The following is a 22,916-nucleotide window of genomic DNA, read 5'->3' on the forward strand; positions in this document are numbered from 1 at the left end:
GAGTTGAAAACCTTTCCATTTTTGGCAATTTCAAATTATAGGTCACTTACTATTTTTGGAAAGTTTTGTCCTGACTTTATTTTCTTCAATGTTGATGTTTGAAATGTCAAATGAGACTTGTTTGAACATGAATGGAGTATTTCTAACCACTTCCCACCTCCAAATCCAACAGTTGACCTGACAATTGACTTTTGTAGTTGACAGATGACTTGGCCATGCACAGATGATTTTGAGCCTCAACCACTTGATGAAATGACTCCAACATGAAACCCTAGCTTATACAAGCTCAACAAAATCACATGATGATCTCCATCTCAATAAAGACCCCCGTCTCCTTGCAGAATCCTGATTGGCATAACGCAACTGATTAGGGTTGACCAGAGGTCAAAACCCTAATCCCAAGGCACATGATCAGGCACAATGAACCTCTTGGTGATGATAAAACCATGATGATGGTGATGTACCATTTCAACCAAGATAATACTCAACCTTCTTGAGGAACCAAGAAACCCTAATTGAAGCACAAACCCTCAGATGGCTAGTGATCACTTCATGAAACCCTCAGGCTTGAATCTTTTAACCTCCCTATCTTCTGAGAAAGACCTAGGAGGAGGACTTGCTCATTGTTTCCACATGATATGCAAAGATGTAATGCCTAATGTCCTATATAATGAAATGCAATATGCAAAGCTAGTCCCAAGAGAGGAGGGCAAATTTTGAGGTGTTACAGCTGCCCCTATTCAATCCACTGTGAACCTGTCGATATGAACAGCCTCGGCTCTCAGATGATCAGGGTGAAGAGTGATTGAATACCAAGAACAGACGAACAATTTGCACTCTGATGGGAAAATAATTAACAATGCCTGTCAGAATCGGCAAAGAAGCAACCTTGAAAAGAAGAATCCGTCTGGTACGAAGAAAGTCGGCTTGAATACCGGACAGGAACGTTGACCTGGATACCAAAATAAATGGTAACACAGGAATACCATGGCCTGAACGCCGCATCCGCTGGGGATTATATTATCATTTCTTTTACTTTTTCTTGAACCCCGAACTTTCTGATTGATAATCTTTTTTTCATTTTTTTGAACCCCGAACAAATATTTTCGCGCGTATGATCCCCGATCACCGCAGTTGAACCCCGACATCTTCATAGTAGTCTTGTTTTCCAAACAATGAACCCCGCTCTCCAATTGAACCCCAGTCGCCCGACGATAACTTGCGATCGCCATTGTGAACCCCGTTCTCCAGAAAACACCCCGTGTCTCCCTTTCTCCATTTGGACCCCGCTCTCTAGAAAATGCCGCAACATTTCCCTTTCTCCATTTGGACCCCGCTCTCCAGAAAATGCCGCAACACTTCCCTTTCTCCATTCGAAATGTGTTTTCGCGCTGATCGCGTAACGTTCTTTGATTTTATTTCCATCTCCGTCCGATAGAAAAATTTCCTCCAATATCGCACTACTGGGGAACATTATTGCTCCAACGTCATGATGCTGAACTCCTCAGAGTAACACCTTCCAACTTCTATCTCGCACGACAGAAATCTCCTCCAGTATCGCACTACTAGGGAATACGGTTGACCCAACACCACGATGCTAAACTCCTCGGAGTAACATCTTCATCATCCGGTGAAACCAAATCTCAAGCGGTAACCACGGCTCGAGTAACTGATACTTGCAATGTTGATGCTGATTTTCCAACTAGCGAAACCACTTCTCAAACGGTAACCACAGCTTGAGTAGCATCTTCACCCACTGGCGAAACCAAATCTCAAACGGTAACCACGGCTTGAGACTAGCTTATGCTTGCAATGATGATGCATGGTTGTTTTTTTTTAGCGCAATGCTCCATATTTATGGAAATGCTACGCAATTCATTATGCAATATGCTATGATCTCTTAAATGATGCATGCATAAAAAGTATCCCCCTCAAGGGACTCTCCTGGGGAGCTCGAGGCACTCTGCTGAGGAACCCACTAACACTCCAACCTCCACCCTACTGGGGAATAGCACTGCTGCTGGGAAATAGGCCACCCTCACTAGGGATAACCTCCTCTGCACCCAACCCGCTTGGGGACTTCGCTGGGGAAGAAACCACCAACGCACTCTGTGGGGAAACAACGGTCTCTGACTTGCTGGGGAATTAGCAAGCTCCGCCATGCTAGGGGAAACAACTACCCACAGACACCTCCGCTGGGAAATAGCAACCTTCAGGCCTGGCTGCTGAGGAAACATCGATCTAAAACCTGCTGGGGAGATAACCATCCCGACCCTGCTAGGGAAGACTCAAACCTTGAATCTGCTAGGGAGATAACAATTCCGCCTCTGCTTGGGGAAACAAGGAAATTCTGGCACAGAACACCCGTCGACTCGTCGAACCTTGGTATTCAACATCCAAATCCAGTGTCAGCTTTCCACTTTTGAGAGCTCCCAGACTCGTCTGGACTTTTCTGATTCATCACCTTGTATTCCCGACGTCTCCGTACTCCACGGCGATCGAACTCTTGGGATTCATACAAACTTTCCAATCTCAGACTTTGAAGAGTCTCCTTGATTAATTCTCAAGGATCGTCGTACGTCTTTCGTCGTCTTTTCACCATTCTCCCGTTCCTCGTCCCTGATTGGACTCTACGGGGATCTTTTTGTCAAAAAGGCTTCTCATCACACCTGTAAGTGAGTGAAAATATCTAACAGCTCCTACAAAAGAGATCAATAGGCAAAAACGTGCCCCAGGTATGCCAAAGTCTCAACACCTGGGTCACTTCAACCTTCCGAATAAGATTTGAAGTTCTCAATCTTATAAACATGCATTGGAAGGGATCTCCATGTCTCAAAATGCAAAGATTCTTTATCAAAATAAACGGATGTTTTTGCAATCAAAGCGGTTATGAAAACAAAAACAAAATTATTTGACTGAATATGCATTTTATTGATTGAAAAGGTGTGGCTCAAACTGAGCAATACAAAGGAAGCAATTCCTAAAAAGAGGTAATTGCGCACAAAAGGAAAAATCTATCCTAATGGCAATGTAAAACCGCGATCTCATCGAGCTCCAACTCGGTTACACCCCATATGTCCTCAGACTCTCCGTGCTTTCTGCCTTCTGAAAAAGACGTTTCCGACTGATCCCCGCCGGGGATTATCCATGTCATATCCAAAGCACAAACGATCATGCCAGACGCAGTTGTTCGTTTCAATCCCTCTTTTGCCTGGACCGCCCTTTCGGGTTTTCAGTCCACCGGGATACCCTTTTTTGCCCAAGCCGCCTTTTCAGGTTTTCGACTTGCCGGGTGTACAGTTTTTTCCTTTTTTATCCCTAATTTTTGCTCGAACCTTTTCATCATTTTCATTTTTTTTTGTTCGCTGGGATGCCCATTTTTGCCTGGAATATTTTATTCTTTTCGTCCAGCGGGTCTCTTTATACGAAGTATTTTTTAACTGCGTCCGCATTCACAGGGGATGGAAAATCCTCACCATCCATGGTCGTTAACAACAAGGCTCCGCCAGAGAAAACCTTCTTAGCCACGAATGGACCTTCATAATTGGGTGTCCACTTGCCCCTACGATCGTTTTGAGGAGGCAGGATCCTTTTCAGCACCATATCACCCACGTGATACACACGAGGTCGTACCTTTTGGTCAAAAGCACGCTTCATCCGCTGCTGGTACAACTGCCCATGACAAATGGTCGCCGGCCTCTTTTCCTCAATCAGGCTCAACTCTTCATACCGAGTCCTTACCCATTCAGCCTCTTGCAACTTCACGTCCATCAGGACTCTCAGCGAAGGAATCTGAACCTCAACCGGTAGCACGGCTTCCATTCCATATACCAACGAGAAAGGCGTTGCCCCAGTAGATGTACGCACCGAGGTTCGATACCCATGCAATGCAAGATGTGTTCAATTGAGACTACCATGCACCATAATCACCGGGTCACTCAACGTGGTATCAAATCTCTTAGAAAACTCTTGTTTTCCTTAAACCGTCAACCTGTCCCTAGTGAAGAAGGTGCTGAGGAAAGTGATGAAGAAGATGAAGAGGATGAAGGAGACGACATGTCTGAAAGTGATTAAGTTTGGTCATGTGTTTTTGTTTCTCACTAGCTTATGTTTTTTAATTTTAGTACAATTCTAGTTTTATTGTCAGGCTATGTTACAACTATTAATTTATGGTATGATATGTTTGAATTTTCTTGTATGTTATGTGGTGCTTCATCTATTTTGTTTGTAACACCCCGATTAAAATAAGAGAATTATTTAATTGAGTTAATATTATTTTATTAATTTAATTAAATAAAGTTGAATTATTGGATTATTATTATTATTATTATAGATATTATGTATTTTAATAATAATTAAATAAATAAAATAATTGGAATATGAAGAGTGGAAGGGTAAAAGTGGAAATTGGATAAAAGAGGCCAAAGTGAGAATTCAGTTTTTCACGTGTTTTGTCTCAGAGTCAGAGAAAGGGGAGAAACGCTGAAGAGAAAGAGAAGGAAGAGGAGGAGGCCAAAGATTGCTCAGAGTTTCCTTCAATCCAAAGAGGTAAGGGGTCTGAACCTTATTAAACAATAATATGCTGAAAATGCTGAAATATTGTGTGAACGAAATTGGGATTTTAGTCGAAGGAATTCGTAGAAATTATATGCAATGATGTTAGGATTGTGAAATCGAATAGGAGACTAATTGTACTAGATGAAATGAGTGATTTTGTGTGAAATTTGGACTGTGGAAGGATGAATTTGGATAGATCTCGTAGCAGATGGAGCCATGGCAGATCTGGAGATCTGGTCTCTGGTCATACGCGTATGGCACTAGGCAATACGCGTATGAGATGGCCTGGTACGCGTATGGCACTAGGCAATACGCGTATGGATGAGGAAGATGATGTTTTGAACGTGAAATGGTCTCTGGTGGTACGCGTATTGGGGAAGTGATACGCGTAGCATACGCGTATGGGAATGGCCAATACGCGTATGGATTTGGTCAGGCGTGGGCAATACGCGTATGAGCATAGGCAATACGCGTATGGGCAGACTTGTGGTCTTTCCTGGCTGTTGTTGTGCAGTTTCGGTTGTTTAGGCTGAGCGAGGTAACTTAGCTGATGCATAGTATACGAGGGATCAATTCCCGTTGCTTTGAGTGGTATAGATATTAGTAGAGTGCGATAATACTGTGTTTGATTATGTGGCATGATGTGATATGCTTTTATGATAGAATGTGTTAATGATGATGATAACATGACTATATGATGCTGTTGTTGCTATGTTGATTATGATGAATGCTTGGTGTGCATGCATTCATGAAAGGCCGATGCCTAGTGATGAACGGACTGAGTTCCAATGATGTTGTTGACTCCGGGCTTGTTGAGAGGCTTGGTTCCTTACGGGGAACTCGGATTCTATGGTGATGAATCTGGGAGTGGTGATCCTGTAGTTGGTCACAAAATGGGTATACCGAGTCGTGTTGAGTCATGCATGGGTGTGTGCATTGCATTGATATGTTGTTTTGTTGATGTTCATGAGTATGTTGATTATGATGATTATGATGAGCTGTGTTGGTATAGGTGAAATATATTTATGTTTATATTTCTGTCGTTATATTATTGTTTAATAATGTAATTCTCACCCCTTCTGCATGTGTTTATGTTCATCTATGATGAGCAATGTGCAGATAAAGCGGAGTAGATATTGTTGAGGTTCCAGTAATAAGTGTAGAGTTATTCTACAGAGTCGAGTCAAATGCTCTGGTCATGTGACACCGGGATTATGGGATTCGATAGATAATATATTATTATTTACGTTGTTTATGATGACTAATATTGAGATGTTTGTTGAGATAATGTTGAAACATTAGTATGAATTGTTATATGATGAATTATAATAATTGTGTTGTTGTCCGCTGCGAAGTTTTAAACATTAAATAATATATGTTATGTTGAAATGAAATAAGTGTTATGTTGTAAGGAATGTAAACTCTTCTACATGTTGTACTCTGATAATATAATTAAATATGTCGTTCGGGTAGAAGGGTGTTACATTAGTGGTATCAGAGCATGGTCAGTCCAGACGAGTCATAATGTGATGTTTCCCTGTTGGTCGATTAGTGTAAATGACACTGTCGATATTTAACGGTTGTAGTTGTGTCGTGCAGAGTATGGCTGGAGAAAATGACCGTGCGATTGCTGAGGCTTTGACTGCTATGGCGCAGGCTATGCAGGCGCAGCAGAATCCGCCGGTCGACGAGTTTAGGAATTTGGGAAGGTTTCTGAAGAATAACCCTCCTACATTCAAAGGGCGCTATGATCCAGATGGTGCTCAGATTTGGCTGAAGGAAATTGAGAAGATTTTCCGGGTGATAACGTGTACTGAAGCACAGAAGGTGCAGTTTGGTACGCATATGTTATCTGAAGAGGCTGAAAACTGGTGGGATAACACTCGCCAGAGGATTGAAGTACCAGGTGCTGAGATGACTTGGGAAAGGTTCAAGACGGTCTTTCTAGAGAAATATTTTCCTGCCGATGTGCGATGTAAGAAGGAGATGGAATTTCTAGAACTGAAGCAGGGTAACATGTCTGTTGCTGATTACACTTCGAAGTTTGAGGAGCTGGTGCAGTATTGTCCTCATTATAATAATGCTGATGCTGAGGAATCCAAGTGTGTCAAGTTTGAGAACGGGTTGCGTCCCGAAATCAAACAAGGCATTGGTTACCAGGAGATTCGTAGGTTTCCTACACTGGTTAATAAGTGCAGGATATTTGATGAAGATAGCAAGGCTAGGACTGCTCATTACAAGAGTCTTAGTGAGAAGAAGAATAAGGATCGTGGTAGTCCTTATGCATCTCCGAATAGTAAAGGTAAGCAGAAAGTGGTAGATGAGAAGAAGCCAAGTGGGGGAGGATCTCCCATAGCTGGTAAATGTTTCAAGTGTGGCGAGCCAGGCCACCGTGCTGATAGCTGTACCAAGAAAGCGCTGAGATGTTTCCGATGCGGTCAGGCTGGACATAGAGTTACTGAATGTAAGGATGCTGGTCCGACATGTTTTAATTGTGGCGAGAAAGGCCATATCAGTTCGCAGTGCTCGAAACCGAAGAAGGCGGCTACTGCAGCTCATACTACTGGTAGGGTGTTTGCTCTGAGTGGGACTGGAACTCCTAAAGAAGATAATCTGATTAAAGGTACTTGCTTGATTAATAATGTTGAATTGCTTGCTATTGTTGACACTGGTGCTACTCATTCGTTTATTTCGTATGAGTGTGCGACCAGGATTGGTGTGATTATGTCGTCCCTAGGCGGAAGTATGGTGATAGATACTCCTGCTAATGGTTCTGTGAAGACTTCTGTTGTCTGTCGAGGTTGTCGTTTGACGATCTTTGAGAGAGAGTTCGTAGTTGATTTGGTGTGCTTACCCTTGCACCAAATTGATATTATTCTGGGAATGAATTGGCTAGAATTCTATGGCGTGTTTATCAACTGCTATAGTAAGACGGTGCGGTTTTCTGAAGTTGGTGAGAATGATGAGGCAAGATTTCTATCTGCTAAGCAGGTGGGGGATTTTGTGAAAAATGAAGCTCAGATATTCGCTTTATTTGCGTCTCTGCAATCGGATAAGAAAGTGGTGAGTGTAGATTTGCCTGTTGTCTGTGAATTTCAGGATGTGTTCCCAGAGGATGTAAGTGAATTACCTCCAGAACGGGAAGTCGAATTTGCCATTGACTTAGTACCAGGTACGAGTCCAGTGTCGATGTCTCCTTATAGAATGTCGGCAACTGAATTAGTTGAATTGAAGAAGCAACTTGAAGAATTGCTTGAGAAGAAGTTTGTGCGTCCAAGTGTTTCTCCTTGGGGTGCACCAGTATTGTTAGTAAAGAAGAAGGAAGGTACGATGAGGTTGTGTGTCGATTATCGGCAGTTGAATAAGGTGACTATCAAGAATCGGTATCCATTGCCGAGGATTGATGATTTGATGGATCAGTTGGTTGGAGCTCATGTTTTCAGTAAGATTGATTTACGGTCGGGTTATCATCAGATCCGAGTGAAGTCAGATGATATTGCAAAGACTGCTTTCCGTACGAGGTATGGTCATTATGAATACACTGTAATGTCGTTCGGTGTGTCTAATGCTCCAGGTGTGTTTATGGAATATATGAATCGTATATTTCATCCGTACCTTGATAATTTTGTTGTGGTGTTCATAGATGATATATTGATATATTCTAAGACGGAAGAAGAGCATGCAGGACATCTGAGAATTGTTTTGCAGGTGTTAAGGGAAAAGAAATTATATGCAAAGTTATCTAAATGTGAGTTCTGGTTGAAGGAAGTGAGTTTCCTTGGCCATGTGATTTCGAGTGGTGGGATTTCTGTTGATCCGGCTAAAGTTGATGCCGTATTACAGTGGGAGACTCCGAAGTCTGCTACTGAGATACGCAGTTTTCTGGGGTTAGCTGGTTATTATCGCAGATTTATTGAAGGCTTCTCTAAGTTGGCATTGCCGTTGACGCAGTTGACTAAGAAGGGTCAGGTGTATGTGTGGGATACAGCTTGTGAAGCGAGTTTTGTGGAGTTGAAGAGGCGGTTGACCAGTGCTCCAGTGTTGATCTTGCCTAATCCTGGTGAGTCCTTCGTTGTTTATTGTGACGCTTCTTTGATGGGTCTTGGTGGTGTTTTGATGCAGAATGGTAAAGTTGTAGCTTATGCTTCTAGACAGTTGAAAGTTCATGAGAAGAATTATCCTACGCATGATCTAGAACTTGCAGCTGTTGTATTTGTGTTGAAAATGTGGAGGCATTATCTGTATGGTTCCAGATTCGAAGTGTTCAGTGACCACAAGAGTCTGAAGTATCTGTTTGATCAGAAAGAGTTAAATATGAGGCAGAGAAGGTGGTTAGAATTACTGAAGGATTTTGACTTTGAATTGAGTTATCATCCCGGTAAGGCTAATGTAGTTGCAGATGCGCTAAGTAGGAAGTCTCTACATATGTCTATGATGATGGTTCGGGAGCTTGAGTTAATTGAACAGTTCCGTGATATGAGTTTAGGTTGTGAAGTTTCCGCCAATAGTGTAAAGTTGGGTATGCTGAAGTTGACTAGTGGAATTCTGGAAGATATTCGGAATGGCCAGCAAGTTGATGTCGCTCTAGTCGATCATATTACTATGGTTAACCAGGGTAATGGTGGTAATTTTGAGATTGATGGGAATGGCATCCTGCGATTTAAAGGTAGAGTTTGTGTTCCTGAGGTGTCTGAATTGAAAAAGAGTATTCTTGAAGAGGGCCATAGGAGTGGATTGAGCATCCATCCAGGTGCAACTAAAATGTATCAAGACTTGAAGAAGTTGTTTTGGTGGGCTGGTATGAAAAGAGATGTTGCTAAGTTTGTGTATGCCTGTTTGACTTGTCAGAAGTCAAAGATTGAACATCAGAAACCGGCAGGTATGATGCAACCTTTGAAGATTCCTGAATGGAAGTGGGATAGCATTTCCATGGATTTTGTGACGGGATTGCCGAGGACGACGAAGGGTAATGATTCTATTTGGGTGATTGTGGATCGATTGACTAAGTCGGCGCATTTCTTGCCGATGAAGATTAATCACTCTTTAGAGAAGTTGGCAGAGTTGTATATTGAGGAGATAGTGAGGCTGCATGGTATTCCATCCAGTATTGTGTCTGATAGAGATCCCAGATTTACTTCTAGATTTTGGGAAAGTTTGCAGAAAGCGTTGGGGACTAAGTTGAGGTTGAGTTCAGCTTATCATCCTCAGACTGATGGTCAGACTGAAAGAACTATCCAATCCTTGGAGGATTTGTTGAGAGCTTGTGTGTTGGAGCAGAGTGGTTCTTGGGATAGTTATTTGCCGTTGGTGGAGTTTACTTATAATAATAGTTTTCATGCTAGTATCGGTATGGCTCCATATGAAGCATTGTATGGTAGGAGGTGTAGAACTCCATTGTGTTGGTATGAATCAGGTGAGAGTGTTGTACTCGGACCTGAGATTGTGCAGCAGACGACTGAAAGGGTTAAGATGATTCAGGAGAAAATGAAGATTTCTCAGAGTCGTCAGAAGAGTTATCATGATAACAGGAGAAAGGCACTTGAGTTCCAAGAGGGAGATCATGTGTTCTTGAGAGTCACTCCGACGACGGGTGTGGGTAGAGCTTTAAAGTCTAAAAAGCTTACTCCGAGGTTTGTGGGTCCGTATCAGATTTTGAAGAGGGTTGGGGAAGTGGCGTATCGGATAGCTTTACCGCCGTCGCTTTCTAATCTGCATGATGTGTTTCATGTATCTCAGTTAAGAAAGTATATTGCGGATCCTTCGCATGTTGTTCAGTTGGATGATATCCAGGTGAGGGATAATTTGACCGTAGAGGTGTTGCCAATTCGGATAGATGACCGAGAAGAGAAGACCCTGAGAGGTAAGAAGATTGCTCTAGTGAAAGTTGTTTGGGGAGGTCCAGCTGGTGAGAGCTTGACTTGGGAGCGTGAAGATCAGATGAAGGAGTCGTATCCGGCTCTATTTGCTTGAGGTATGTTTTCGAGGACGAAAACTCTTTTAGTGGGGGAGAGTTGTAACACCCCGATTAAAATAAGAGAATTATTTAATTGAGTTAATATTATTTTATTAATTTAATTAAATAAAGTTGAATTATTGGATTATTATTATTATTATAGATATTATGTATTTTAATAATAATTAAATAAATAAAATAATTGGAATATGAAGAGTGGAAGGGTAAAAGTGGAAATTGGATAAAAGAGGCCAAAGTGAGAATTCAGTTTTTCACGTGTTTTGTCTCAGAGTCAGAGAAAGGGGAGAAACGCTGAAGAGAAAGAGAAGGAAGAGGAGGAGGCCAAAGATTGCTCAGAGTTTCCTTCAATCCAAAGAGGTAAGGGGTCTGAACCTTATTAAACAATAATATGCTGAAAATGCTGAAATATTGTGTGAACGAAATTGGGATTTTAGTCGAAGGAATTCGTAGAAATTATATGCAATGATGTTAGGATTGTGAAATCGAATAGGAGACTAATTGTACTAGATGAAATGAGTGATTTTGTGTGAAATTTGGACTGTGGAAGGATGAATTTGGATAGATCTCGTAGCAGATGGAGCCATGGCAGATCTGGAGATCTGGTCTCTGGTCATACGCGTATGGCACTAGGCAATACGCGTATGAGATGGCCTGGTACGCGTATGGCACTAGGCAATACGCGTATGGATGAGGAAGATGATGTTTTGAACGTGAAATGGTCTCTGGTGGTACGCGTATTGGGGAAGTGATACGCGTAGCATACGCGTATGGGAATGGCCAATACGCGTATGGATTTGGTCAGGCGTGGGCAATACGCGTATGAGCATAGGCAATACGCGTATGGGCAGACTTGTGGTCTTTCCTGGCTGTTGTTGTGCAGTTTCGGTTGTTTAGGCTGAGCGAGGTAACTTAGCTGATGCATAGTATACGAGGGATCAATTCCCGTTGCTTTGAGTGGTATAGATATTAGTAGAGTGCGATAATACTGTGTTTGATTATGTGGCATGATGTGATATGCTTTTATGATAGAATGTGTTAATGATGATGATAACATGACTATATGATGCTGTTGTTGCTATGTTGATTATGATGAATGCTTGGTGTGCATGCATTCATGAAAGGCCGATGCCTAGTGATGAACGGACTGAGTTCCAATGATGTTGTTGACTCCGGGCTTGTTGAGAGGCTTGGTTCCTTACGGGGAACTCGGATTCTATGGTGATGAATCTGGGAGTGGTGATCCTGTAGTTGGTCACAAAATGGGTATACCGAGTCGTGTTGAGTCATGCATGGGTGTGTGCATTGCATTGATATGTTGTTTTGTTGATGTTCATGAGTATGTTGATTATGATGATTATGATGAGCTGTGTTGGTATAGGTGAAATATATTTATGTTTATATTTCTGTCGTTATATTATTGTTTAATAATGTAATTCTCACCCCTTCTGCATGTGTTTATGTTCATCTATGATGAGCAATGTGCAGATAAAGCGGAGTAGATATTGTTGAGGTTCCAGTAATAAGTGTAGAGTTATTCTACAGAGTCGAGTCAAATGCTCTGGTCATGTGACACCGGGATTATGGGATTCGATAGATAATATATTATTATTTACGTTGTTTATGATGACTAATATTGAGATGTTTGTTGAGATAATGTTGAAACATTAGTATGAATTGTTATATGATGAATTATAATAATTGTGTTGTTGTCCGCTGCGAAGTTTTAAACATTAAATAATATATGTTATGTTGAAATGAAATAAGTGTTATGTTGTAAGGAATGTAAACTCTTCTACATGTTGTACTCTGATAATATAATTAAATATGTCGTTCGGGTAGAAGGGTGTTACATTGTTTGCCTGCTTGCTACTTATTTTTCCTTTTCACCCTTTTTGTTAATGACAAAGGGGGAGAAGAAATTGCTACTATGTTATCTGCTAGTTGTTTGTTTCTCTCTAACAAATATGCAGATTTCAAAATACTCCTTAATTCATAAATTAAGGGGGGCATCGTTTAAGGGGGAGTTTTTGATAGAGAAACACGACTGGATCAAATTTTCATGATTTTGGGTTGTCATCATCAAAAAGGGGGAGATTGTGAAGACATGACTTCTCAGATGTTTTGATGACGACAAACTTTTCTACAAAGCTAAAGACTGATTAACAAAAAGATTGATCAAGATTCAAGCTCGTGAATGAAGTTTCCAACCAATGATCAAGTCTTGATGAATCGCATGAAGAATCGTCTTTCAACTGGATAAGGTAACACTTGAACTCTACATAGTTATACAAGTGTTCATAACATGTTTCATTCATGTCATAATCATTGAAAATATTTTTATGCATCAAACAAATCACCACACTTCACTCTTTTAACTATTTTTCAAAGTTGTGACAGAGTAACCGATTATCAACTTTAGAGTAACCGATTACAATGTGTTATTTTCAAATATTTTTTGAACGTTGGAACCAAGTAATCGATTATCCTCCTTGGGGTAACCGATTACTTTGAGTAAATTTCAAATAGTCTTAAACGTTGAATGCAAGTAACCAGTTACCCAATTTAAGGTAACCGATTACCACTGGTCCAGAGGCAAAAATATATGCATCTCTTCATGGAAACTTGTCTATTTTCTTTACCATAAACCATGGCAACCTTTGGATTATTGCACTCATTTGAGGAGGTGTTTAGACATTATATAAACATCATTTTTCAGATTTCAAAATTACCTCCTTGCAAAATTTCAAATCTTTTACACAGATTCTCTCAAACTTTCTAAGTGTTCATCCAAACTTTCTTAAAAGTGAAACCTTGCATAAACTTTCATTTTCAGCATCATAGTTTCATTTCATACAAAGAACACGTGTATAATTATTGTGAGAATTGAGTGTTACAAAGGAGAAGATCAATTGATTAATTGATATACTTCAAATTCCAACTACTTTCATATTCTATAAACATTCAGAATTATATTCTTTGTTACAACTTGTTTTTAGGATTGTTAAGAATAAGTTTGTAAGGTTTATCCTTGTTATCCGGTGTGTGGATACAAGAGGTCCATTTGTGAGAAATTGAGTCTCGATTGGACTTTAAACATTGTAAATCCAAGAGGATTGTTCTTGGTGTGTTAGAATTAGATAGAAAGACCTTAAGGTGTCTTGTCTAGGAATCTAACATTTTAGTGAAATTCTCTTTCGTGTTGAAAGGGGAGTGGAGTACTCTCAATCTGTGAGGGGAACCACTATACATCGTTGTGTTCTTTACTTTCCGCACTTTACCGTTTTTCATCATATAAGCAACTCAGAAAGTAAAAGTCATAAACCTTCAAAAATCCGGAAAATACTCTAAGTGCCTCATTCACCCCCCCCCCCCCCCCCCCCCTCTAAGGCACTCCTTAAACTTACATTGTGATGTTTGACTATTTGTTTGGGCCTTGGTCAAGGTTGATTTGACTTTTGTTGGATTAAAACCATTGGATTTAGGGGATTGTTGAAATGTACATTTCATCTTCCAAAATAAATAGATGGTTTTAATTTGATAAAATTCCTCCCATGACCAATTTGTGTTTCTCTCATTCCCTTCACTCTTCATATTCATCCCTATTTTTTCTCATTCCCTCATTTGACCAATGAAATCTCTAATGTCTTAAGGCTAATTGGTCCATCAATGACCTTATGTCAGATGAACCAATACAAGTATGACTGAGATAGGTCCATACCTCTTGATCTTTTCTTTTAGTGTGTGGTATGTTTTAGGAGTTTGGTTCATTATACCAAATCTCTAACATGCATTAACACCTAAATTTTTATTGCCCGACCTCAGATAGTTGTGGCTTCTACATATGTCCAATTACGATTGCTTAACATAGAGCTAAATTTTACCCTAAAGGCAATAACATTCTTGTAAGAGAGATTGTAAGTCTCTCATCCTTCATGGTATTGTATGGAAACTTGACCTTTTTTCCTTCCCATGGAAGATGTCTTGGTTCAAGGATTCATGCTTGTGAATGGATGGTTGAATATTCTCTAAAGAATTACTTAATCAATTAAAAGATATCACTAACACTTGACTAACATTTGACTAACTCTTGTTAATATTGCTTTACTTTCAAGTCATTTACTTTATGCAATTTAAATTTCAGTCATTTATCATTCATTGCCATTTACATTTTATTTAACTTGTTTATTTTTATGTCATTTTCCCTTTGCTCATTTGAGCCATATCTTGTGATTGTATATATTGCTTTTGCATTTTGATTTTATTTGTGGTCTTAGGACCTTAAAATATTAATAACAACAAAAACCCTAAAAAAACATCTGATGGACTATTGATTTTGATCTGAGCTTTTGGACTTAGGATTGGGCAACATTCCCTGTGCAAAAAGGACTTGGCCAATGCCAACATTTTGAGACCAAGTTATTTTGAACTAAGCCTTCATTTGATGCAAGCCTTGGAATTTATTTGAATTCATCTGCTACTTTGTCTTGGTGCTAATTGTTATTTTTGATCTTGTGTCTGATGCTTTGTTCTGAGTTGATCAAGGAATATTTTATCTAGTACATGGGAAGACAAAGAAGACTGCTAGCTATGGGAGTTGGTTGCTTGGATGTGGTTGTATTTATTCGATGCCTTGATCTTCTTGATGTTTGGATATTGCTAATTGCTTGGTGAGTATTGCTTGATTCAAAGTCCAAAGGGAAAGTGGGTATTCTATATGACATTCTTGTCTGTTGGATTGCATCCCATTGGTCAGATCTTTTCAACTCTTAACTTTTAATTTTATGCTTAGGTTAGCCTCTTCATCTTCCCCCACTTCATAAATTTCAAATCTCTCCCCCTTTTCAAAAACTTTCTTTGCTTGTGATTTCAAATTTAGACCTTATTTTAAGTAGAAACTTTGGCCTTATGCCAATGGATTTTCAAACTTTTTCTTAAATCAAATTTCTAAATAAACTTAATCATATTGACTTAAAATTTCAAAAATACAAAAAAATAACTAACAACTTCACTCAACTTTTGGCCCTTTGTGCCTTTCTTATTAACCATTTGTTAAAAGCAACTCACCAACTTTGAAATTGTACCACGAACTACGAGGTTTTGATCCCTCATTTTTATGTTGGTACGTATGCACAAGTCTGAAGGTCTTGTCAAATACAAAAATATAATTAATAAATTATTTTCTCATCCCTACACTCTATTTTTCTCAAACATGTTTTATACCAAACACATATGCACACATAAAAAAGGGCTCCCTAGGAGTACCTAGGACACTTTGGGTGTTAACCCCTTCCCTCTGTGTAATTAACCCCCTTACCTGTAATCTCTGAAATTTTATTAGTTTTGATTTGAAAACTTCTTATTCTTGGGTTTTTTTCGTACTTTTCCCTTTTCCTTTGGAAATAATAAAAGCGCGATGGCGACTCTGGTCTTATTGACGTTGAGCTTATCCATAGCTTAATGGTCATGAATTTACCGCTACAGTACTTGATTAACTTTCAGCATTTCAAATCTATCTTCTAAGTGATCAGAGATCATTTAAGGTACTTTGGATTGAAGTAATGGACCATCCTCCTAGCCTTTGTGCTTGATCATCATTCTCTTTCTTTCTATTTTTGTGTGGCCTGACTTTAGGAGAATGATCTACATATCATTTATCTAGCATGTATTAACACAAACATTATTTGTGACCGACCTCAGATAGTTGTGACTTCTACATAAGTCCAGTTACGATTGCTTAACATAACGCTAAATTTGTCCCAAATGCAAAGGCATTTTTAAAAGTTTAATTGTAAGTCTCATATTCCTCGTGGTATTGTGTGAAAATGTTGTTCCTTTTCCATTTGTAAGAGCTAGTGGCGTACTTGTTGATTTTATCCAAGTCGGAACCCTTATTACAAATGATGTATAAGTTCATATTTTCATGCTTATGAGTGGATAGTTGAGTGTTCTCCAAAAATGACCAAAATATCTTTTCATATATACTAACATCCTTTACTAACTATTCACTTGTATTAACTTCTAGTTCAATGTCATTTACTTTATAATTTTATTTTATGTCATTTACTTTATACTTTTATTTTATGTCATTTACTTTATACTTTATGTTTAGCATTTCATATCATATTGTTTGTGATTATGTCATTTTGTTCTTTGTCCATTTGAACCTTTATTTTATATCATTGTAGAGAAGACATTAATAACAAAAAACCTAAAAAGAAACTTGTTTCTCCTAACTCATGGACTTGTGGATACTATCTTGGGCATCATTATAGAGTTATGGACTTAGAATTAAGAACTTGACCTTTTCTTTGGCCCTTGTTACTTGAGACCTTGGAATTCATCGGATATCTATAACTCTGGACTTGTTTGTGAAGACTTGGTTTGGTTACTTTGGTTTCATCTGATACATGGATTATTATTTGCTTATTTTGGCTTGCTTGAGGCGTAATCCAAAGGAGAGAATTCTGGCTTGACTTATGTCATAAAGCTTGCTATCTCTTGGTTAGATCTCCCCTCCCTAGCTTTTACTTTATGCTTTAGAATAGTCTCTTCTTCTCCTCCCTTTCTTAAATTTTTAAATCTTCTACCTCTTTTCAAAAATCTTCTTGATTTCAAACATTAATTATTTTCTCAATAAACCTTGAATTTTATCAAGTGATTTTCAAAACCTTTTCCCAATAAATGTTAATTCATCTTAAGCATATATAAACCAATTTCAAAAGACTAAAAAATGCATAACCCATTTAAACCATTTTGTGCCCTTGTGCACTATTCCTTTTACAACTTTTCTCAAGGTATTATACATGAGTCATTTCCATATTTGAGATATAATTCTCCTATCCCCATAGAATTGATGATAATTATTTTCCATTTGTGAGAGCTAGTGGCATACTTGTTGATCCTTATCCAAGTTGGAGCCCTTCTCATGATGATGCAAGGTTCTCATGCTTGTGGGTAACTAGTTGAGTATTCTCCTTAAAATGACAAAATGTCTTTTCCATAAAAAATGAATCAAAATAAACCCCCTTTGTTATTTTTACCACAAACTACGAGGTTTTGATCCTCCATTGCACTTTGTTGGTACGTAGGCATGAGACTTCAAAAGTCTTGGCAAACATAAAAATAAGGAAAATATACTTTTTTTCCTATCTCTCCAATCTTTTAAAAAACAACACCCATTTCAAACCAAAATGTACATATTTTCAAAAAGGTTCCCATGGAGTACCATGAATGTTTAGGGTGTTAATACCTTCCCCTTGCATAACTAACCCCCAGACCCTTGTTCTCTTTTTATTAGTTTTGTTTTAAAACTTCTTTGGGTTTTCTTCGTACTTTTTCCCTTTTCCTTTGGAAATAATAAAAGCATGATGGCGACTCTATTAGTTTTTTTAAAACTTCTTTGGGTATAGTCATGTTTGGCTTACGTGGAGTTAATCCTTAACAAGCTGACTTGAGATTCCCCGCTCAGTGGAGGCCCCTTTGGGATTACTAATGTCACACGAGTAGTCGTAGTTGACATTACTTTTTTCGACATGGGAGCCCGAGAAGATGAGGACCTTAGAACCCTGAACCCATCTTGGCCTTTTTAGGATGTAGTGTGGTGGCTATTCAGGTGTAGACTTGAATTCGTTGTTACATGATACTACACTCGGACGAGTTTCTCTTGAGAATATTATTGGTTGACGAGTAGTCATATAATACGATATATCTAAAAGAGGGAATTACGACTCTGGGAAATTTTTAGAACCTTGTTCTACAGGTGATTATATCCTTAGTACATACATGATGGGTTGGTTCTTATCCTTGGCTCCATGCTCGTGACTCTGAACCTTCGAACCTTGTTTGTGTGCTTTGTGTGACCTTGTTTGTGATTGTTGCATCATGCACTCATGGAATTCATAAGAATTTTACTCAATTTTCGAGGAACTTAGAGACTCTTGTTGCAAACATCACAGATATTTTGATCATGGATATTGGAAGGAGGAATACTCAGAAATACAATTTCAGATGTCCCGATCTCATGGAATTAAGGAAGCTAGCATCTTTTGTGGATGATCCTAAGGGTTTCAGAGACCGTTTTGGAAGACTTTTATGTGTTTTATCTACTGATGTTGACGATGGTTTTCTCTGTCCTTTGGTTCAGTTCTATGATCTTGTTTGTCGGTGCTTCACTATCCCTGATTATCAAGTGTTGCCTACAATGGAGGAATATGCTTATATTTTGGGTATACCAGTTTCTGATAGAGTTACTTTTAGTGGGATGGAAGGAATTCTTGAATCTTGAGTTATTTCCGAAGCCATTCATCTGAGGAAGTCTGACATAGATGTCAATCTCACTGTCAAACGGGGTATTGGAGGGTTGACTTCGAAGTTTCTATTGGAAAAAGCCTTTTCTTTTTCTAAAGCTAATAGTATGATGGCATTCGAGACTGTTATTGCCTTACTCATCTATAGTTTGGTCTTGTTTCCTAACATCGACAATTTTGTTGATGTTAATGCTATGAGGATCTTTCTAATTAGGAATTTGGTTCCAACTCTGCTCGGTGATACTTATTTCTCCATTCATTATAGGATTTCTAAAAGGGGTGGGACTATTGTCTGCTATGTGCATTTACTGTACAAGTGGTTTATTTCTCACTTGTTGCAGTCTCCTATCTTCCAAAAAAACAAGGATTGTTTAAGGTGGTCTCAAAGACTTATGTCTCTCACCAATGACGACATTACTTGGTACTCTTCTAGTTACGATGACGTCGAGATTATTGATAGTTATGGGGAGTTCTCTAATGTGCCTCTTCTTGATACACAGGGGGGAATCAACTACAATCCAACTTTGGCAAGACGTCAACTCGGGTTCGATATGAAGGAGAAACTTGATAACATTTTGTTAGAAGGTTTATTTTTCCAAGAAGAGAAAGATACTCAAGGGTTGAAAGCTAAAATGGTGAGTGTTTGGCACAATATTCATAGGAAAGGAAAAAGTAAGCTTGGATTGAAGAATTGTGTAGCTTTGGAGCCTTACACTAGTTGGGTGAAGAAGAGAGCAAAAGAATTCAAGATGCCATACGATTGTGAAAGACATATGTCCTTAGTAATGGTCAAATCCCCCACTATTAAAGGCATAAAGGAGTTGCAAGAGGCTTTGGATAGGGTGAAGCAAGAGTGGGATGACTAGGAAGACAAATTTCACACCTCACACCTTGAGAAAGTAGAATTGCAGAAGCAACTAAAGGAAAAGGACGACTTTATAGAATTACTCGAGCAACGTGTTGTGAAGAGATCAAGAGGCCAAGAGGATTTATTTTCCTCTAACAGTTCATCATCTACCCATCTTCCTACTTCCAGCGTTTGGAAAGGCATTACAGACTAGCTTGTGATAGAGAAGGATGCTATGAAAAGTAGCTACGAAAGAGAGATCAAAAGGCTTCGCAAGAAGAGTCATCTTGGAGTTGGGTCGTCATCGGATATGATTCCATAGATCTAGCTTTTCTCTGTTTATGATCATTGAAATTGTATTTCTGATTGTAATCCTTTATATTATTAATAAAATGAGATTTTTAGCACATTATAAGGTGTTACTCTTATGTTTGCAACTTATTTCTTAAAGTTCCTTGGAAAATAAAAATAATAACATTCCCATTTGCATTTGCATAACATGCATCATGTTGAATCTTGGTCTTGCTTTGAGCAAGTTCGTCAGGAGTCTTATTTATTTCTGGTCTTCACTTAGACAAGTTGTCTCACCAGTACATACTCGAGCTAATCAGTTGAAAAAGATGGACCACCTAGAGCAAAAAAATCGTGAACTCTGTGAAGAGGTGACAACTTTGAGGGACGGTTGTTGTACCCCAAAATTTGCCCTCCCCTTTTTTTCATCTTCTCATCCAGCCACTCGGCTTGGGATCATTTGCATGCATTCATAACTTATTCATGTGCATCATTCATTCATGATTAACACATGCTAACAGGCATCATAGACTCGAGGTTGTGGTCAATGAAAAACAGGGTTTTGGCCTAAAGATTGTGGTATTGGTCATCATGTGGGGAAACCCCAATTTTTGGATTCTTTGAGACTTTGGTTCTTGAGGCCTACACCATGAAATTCATATAAGCATCTCAACCCTGATTCTTGACTTTGCTTCTATGGGATTTTTGTTTCTCGACCTCCTGTGCATGGACTTGGCCTATATACCCTAATTTATGGGCCCATGGTTTAAGGTGTTACTTATGGAGCTCTATGTTTAGTTTGAAAACCTGTTAGTTGACTTTTGGATTGGGTAGTCACCCAAACCCTAGTCATTTATCTTGGAAGGTCATGAATCATATGGTACTTTGAGGAGGTGGAAACCCTAGTTTCCGACTATGGCATCATCATCAGTGGGGTATACATTCAAGATTAAGGTTCCATCTGAGCCATTTAGTACATTATGGATGGTTCGTGAGCTTAGAAGATTCGTGGTCCTGATTCATTGATTGGGATTCATTCGAAGCTTTGTATGGTCATGATATATCACTTGGTTGGTATTCATCTAGTTGGATTCATAGCATGGGATATTACAGAGGCATTGTGGTACATATTCAATTGTCCATGAGAAAATACACTTTTTTACAACTATTGATTTTTGGTCAACTGTTGACTTTTTGGTCAACCAATTGACCAAAGTCAACCATCTAACCAAAGTCATTATCTTTCCAATACCATACATGTCCATGTCCATTTTTCGCCAATTGACCAAAGTCAACCATCTAACCAAAGTCATTATCTTTCCAATACCATACATGTCCATGTCCATTTTTCGCTTAAACCACTTTGAATCATGTTTATTGTCTGTCTTTTTAGACCATGTTCAATCTCACCAATAGATGATATTTTCTTTTTAACCAAGACCTAATTCACATTCTAAATCTCATGTTCATGACCATTCGTAAACCTTGATTCATTGCACCATTCATTCGATTCATTTTCACATCTTTGACCATGCTCATCTCAAACCATAACCCATGATTCATTTTACATCAGAAGCCATGTCCATTTTCAAATCAAGTTATGTTCATTAACCATCATATAAAACCTACCATTGCAAATTCAAGCAACTCCAAAAACAAGTTCAACCATCTTTTGATTCACAATTCAATCATACACAAACTTCTTAAACACCAATCATCCCTATTTTAATTTCACATATTCAACTTCATTTCCAACCAATACATCCATACATGATTCCATACATTCAAATTCATATCTTCATCCAACCAAATTACAAATGGTTCATTTTTTCATTCAACCATCAATATTCACTCCATACATAAACATCAATATTCTCTCCATACATAAACATTTCCATTACAATTCCATTAACCAAACAATTCCATGCATATATTATAAATTCAATTTCCATACATAAGCCATACATGGGCATTCCCAAAATACCTTCATTTAACCGTCATATTACGTACAACATTTTAACAAAACTACACCACTGATTCCTAGCATTCAATTTACATTCACCACATAATATCGTAACCCATACTTAACATTTCAAATTCAATTATTTCCATAAAATCAGTTTGTTGCACCTCCCAAATGTGGCCTATAATTCACTTGATTTTTGCTTTAACAGAGTAAAATGACCATTCTCCGGCATGGTAAACGGAAACAACAACCATTTACAGCTGGAAGTTCAATCCACGTAGCAGGATCTGCTCAAATACAACATGACAAGCAAGAGCACAAACCAGAGATAGAGAAGCCCAGAGATAATGTTTATGTTAGTCCACAACTCAAACGCCCCCTACTACCTGCTAGTGTAGGACCGTTAGTAGATGTCCTAGACAGGATAAAATCCAATTTTGAAACATCATAGAGAAGCATACAAGATTTTCCGAAGCAGGGGATGGAGCAAATTTTTACATTAGAGCAAGCAAAAAATCCAAAAAACAATGAAGGCTACTATAGAAACCGCTGGGTGATCCATTCCCAATCATGGCCAAAGGAAACATCAAATCATAACAGCATAACAAAATTAGTAGTTCTGCATCGGAACTGCCAAACCATTCAACCGACAGTTAACTAACTGCATCATCTAGTGAATAAAAAACTGCATAATAAAACTCTGTTAACATATTAGAGTTAACATGCAGACTAAAATGAAATACACTCCAAATTCACTAAAATGAAATACACTCCAAATTCACCTCAAATAAAAACGAATTCACTCATTCCATAGCTGAAAATTAAACTAAGAGTCTTTAATAACATAGTCTGCAGCAAATAAAACAGAAATCCGATTTCGAGTTTATTTCCATTTGGATCTGAATTTCTAACATTTCATTACTCTAACTAACTCATAATTGGTAACCAACTCATTTTGAATTTCAATCGAATTTA

At 38.6% G+C, this 22,916-nt stretch overlaps 2 protein-coding genes across 2 annotated transcripts in view; one reads left to right on the top strand and one right to left on the bottom strand.

The window, feature by feature from the left end:
* The window catches only part of LOC127137070 (uncharacterized), a 30,585-nt gene that overhangs the window by 6,993 nt on the left and 676 nt on the right, over window positions 1-22,916 (bottom strand). The gene's annotated exons all lie outside the window — the stretch shown is intronic.
* On the top strand, window positions 18,948-22,392 carry LOC127137071 (uncharacterized). The gene is made up of 2 exons (XM_051063565.1): window positions 18,948-19,472; window positions 22,150-22,392. Exons 1-2 carry the CDS (start codon window positions 18,948-18,950, stop codon window positions 22,390-22,392), a joined length of 768 nt encoding a protein of 255 aa, XP_050919522.1.

Source organism: Lathyrus oleraceus, chromosome 4 (assembly GCF_024323335.1).
Source record: "Lathyrus oleraceus cultivar Zhongwan6 chromosome 4, CAAS_Psat_ZW6_1.0, whole genome shotgun sequence".
NCBI classification, from domain to species: domain Eukaryota; kingdom Viridiplantae; phylum Streptophyta; class Magnoliopsida; order Fabales; family Fabaceae; genus Lathyrus; species Lathyrus oleraceus.

Coding starts and splice junctions, on each gene's coding strand:
- LOC127137071 (XM_051063565.1), top strand. CDS start 18,948: ATGGCATTCGAGACTGTTATTGCCTTACTCATCTATAGTTTGGTCTTG. Junction 19,473..22,149: donor AAGGGTTGAAAGCTAAAATG/GTGAGTGTTTGG, acceptor TTGCTTTAACAG/AGTAAAATGACCATTCTCCG.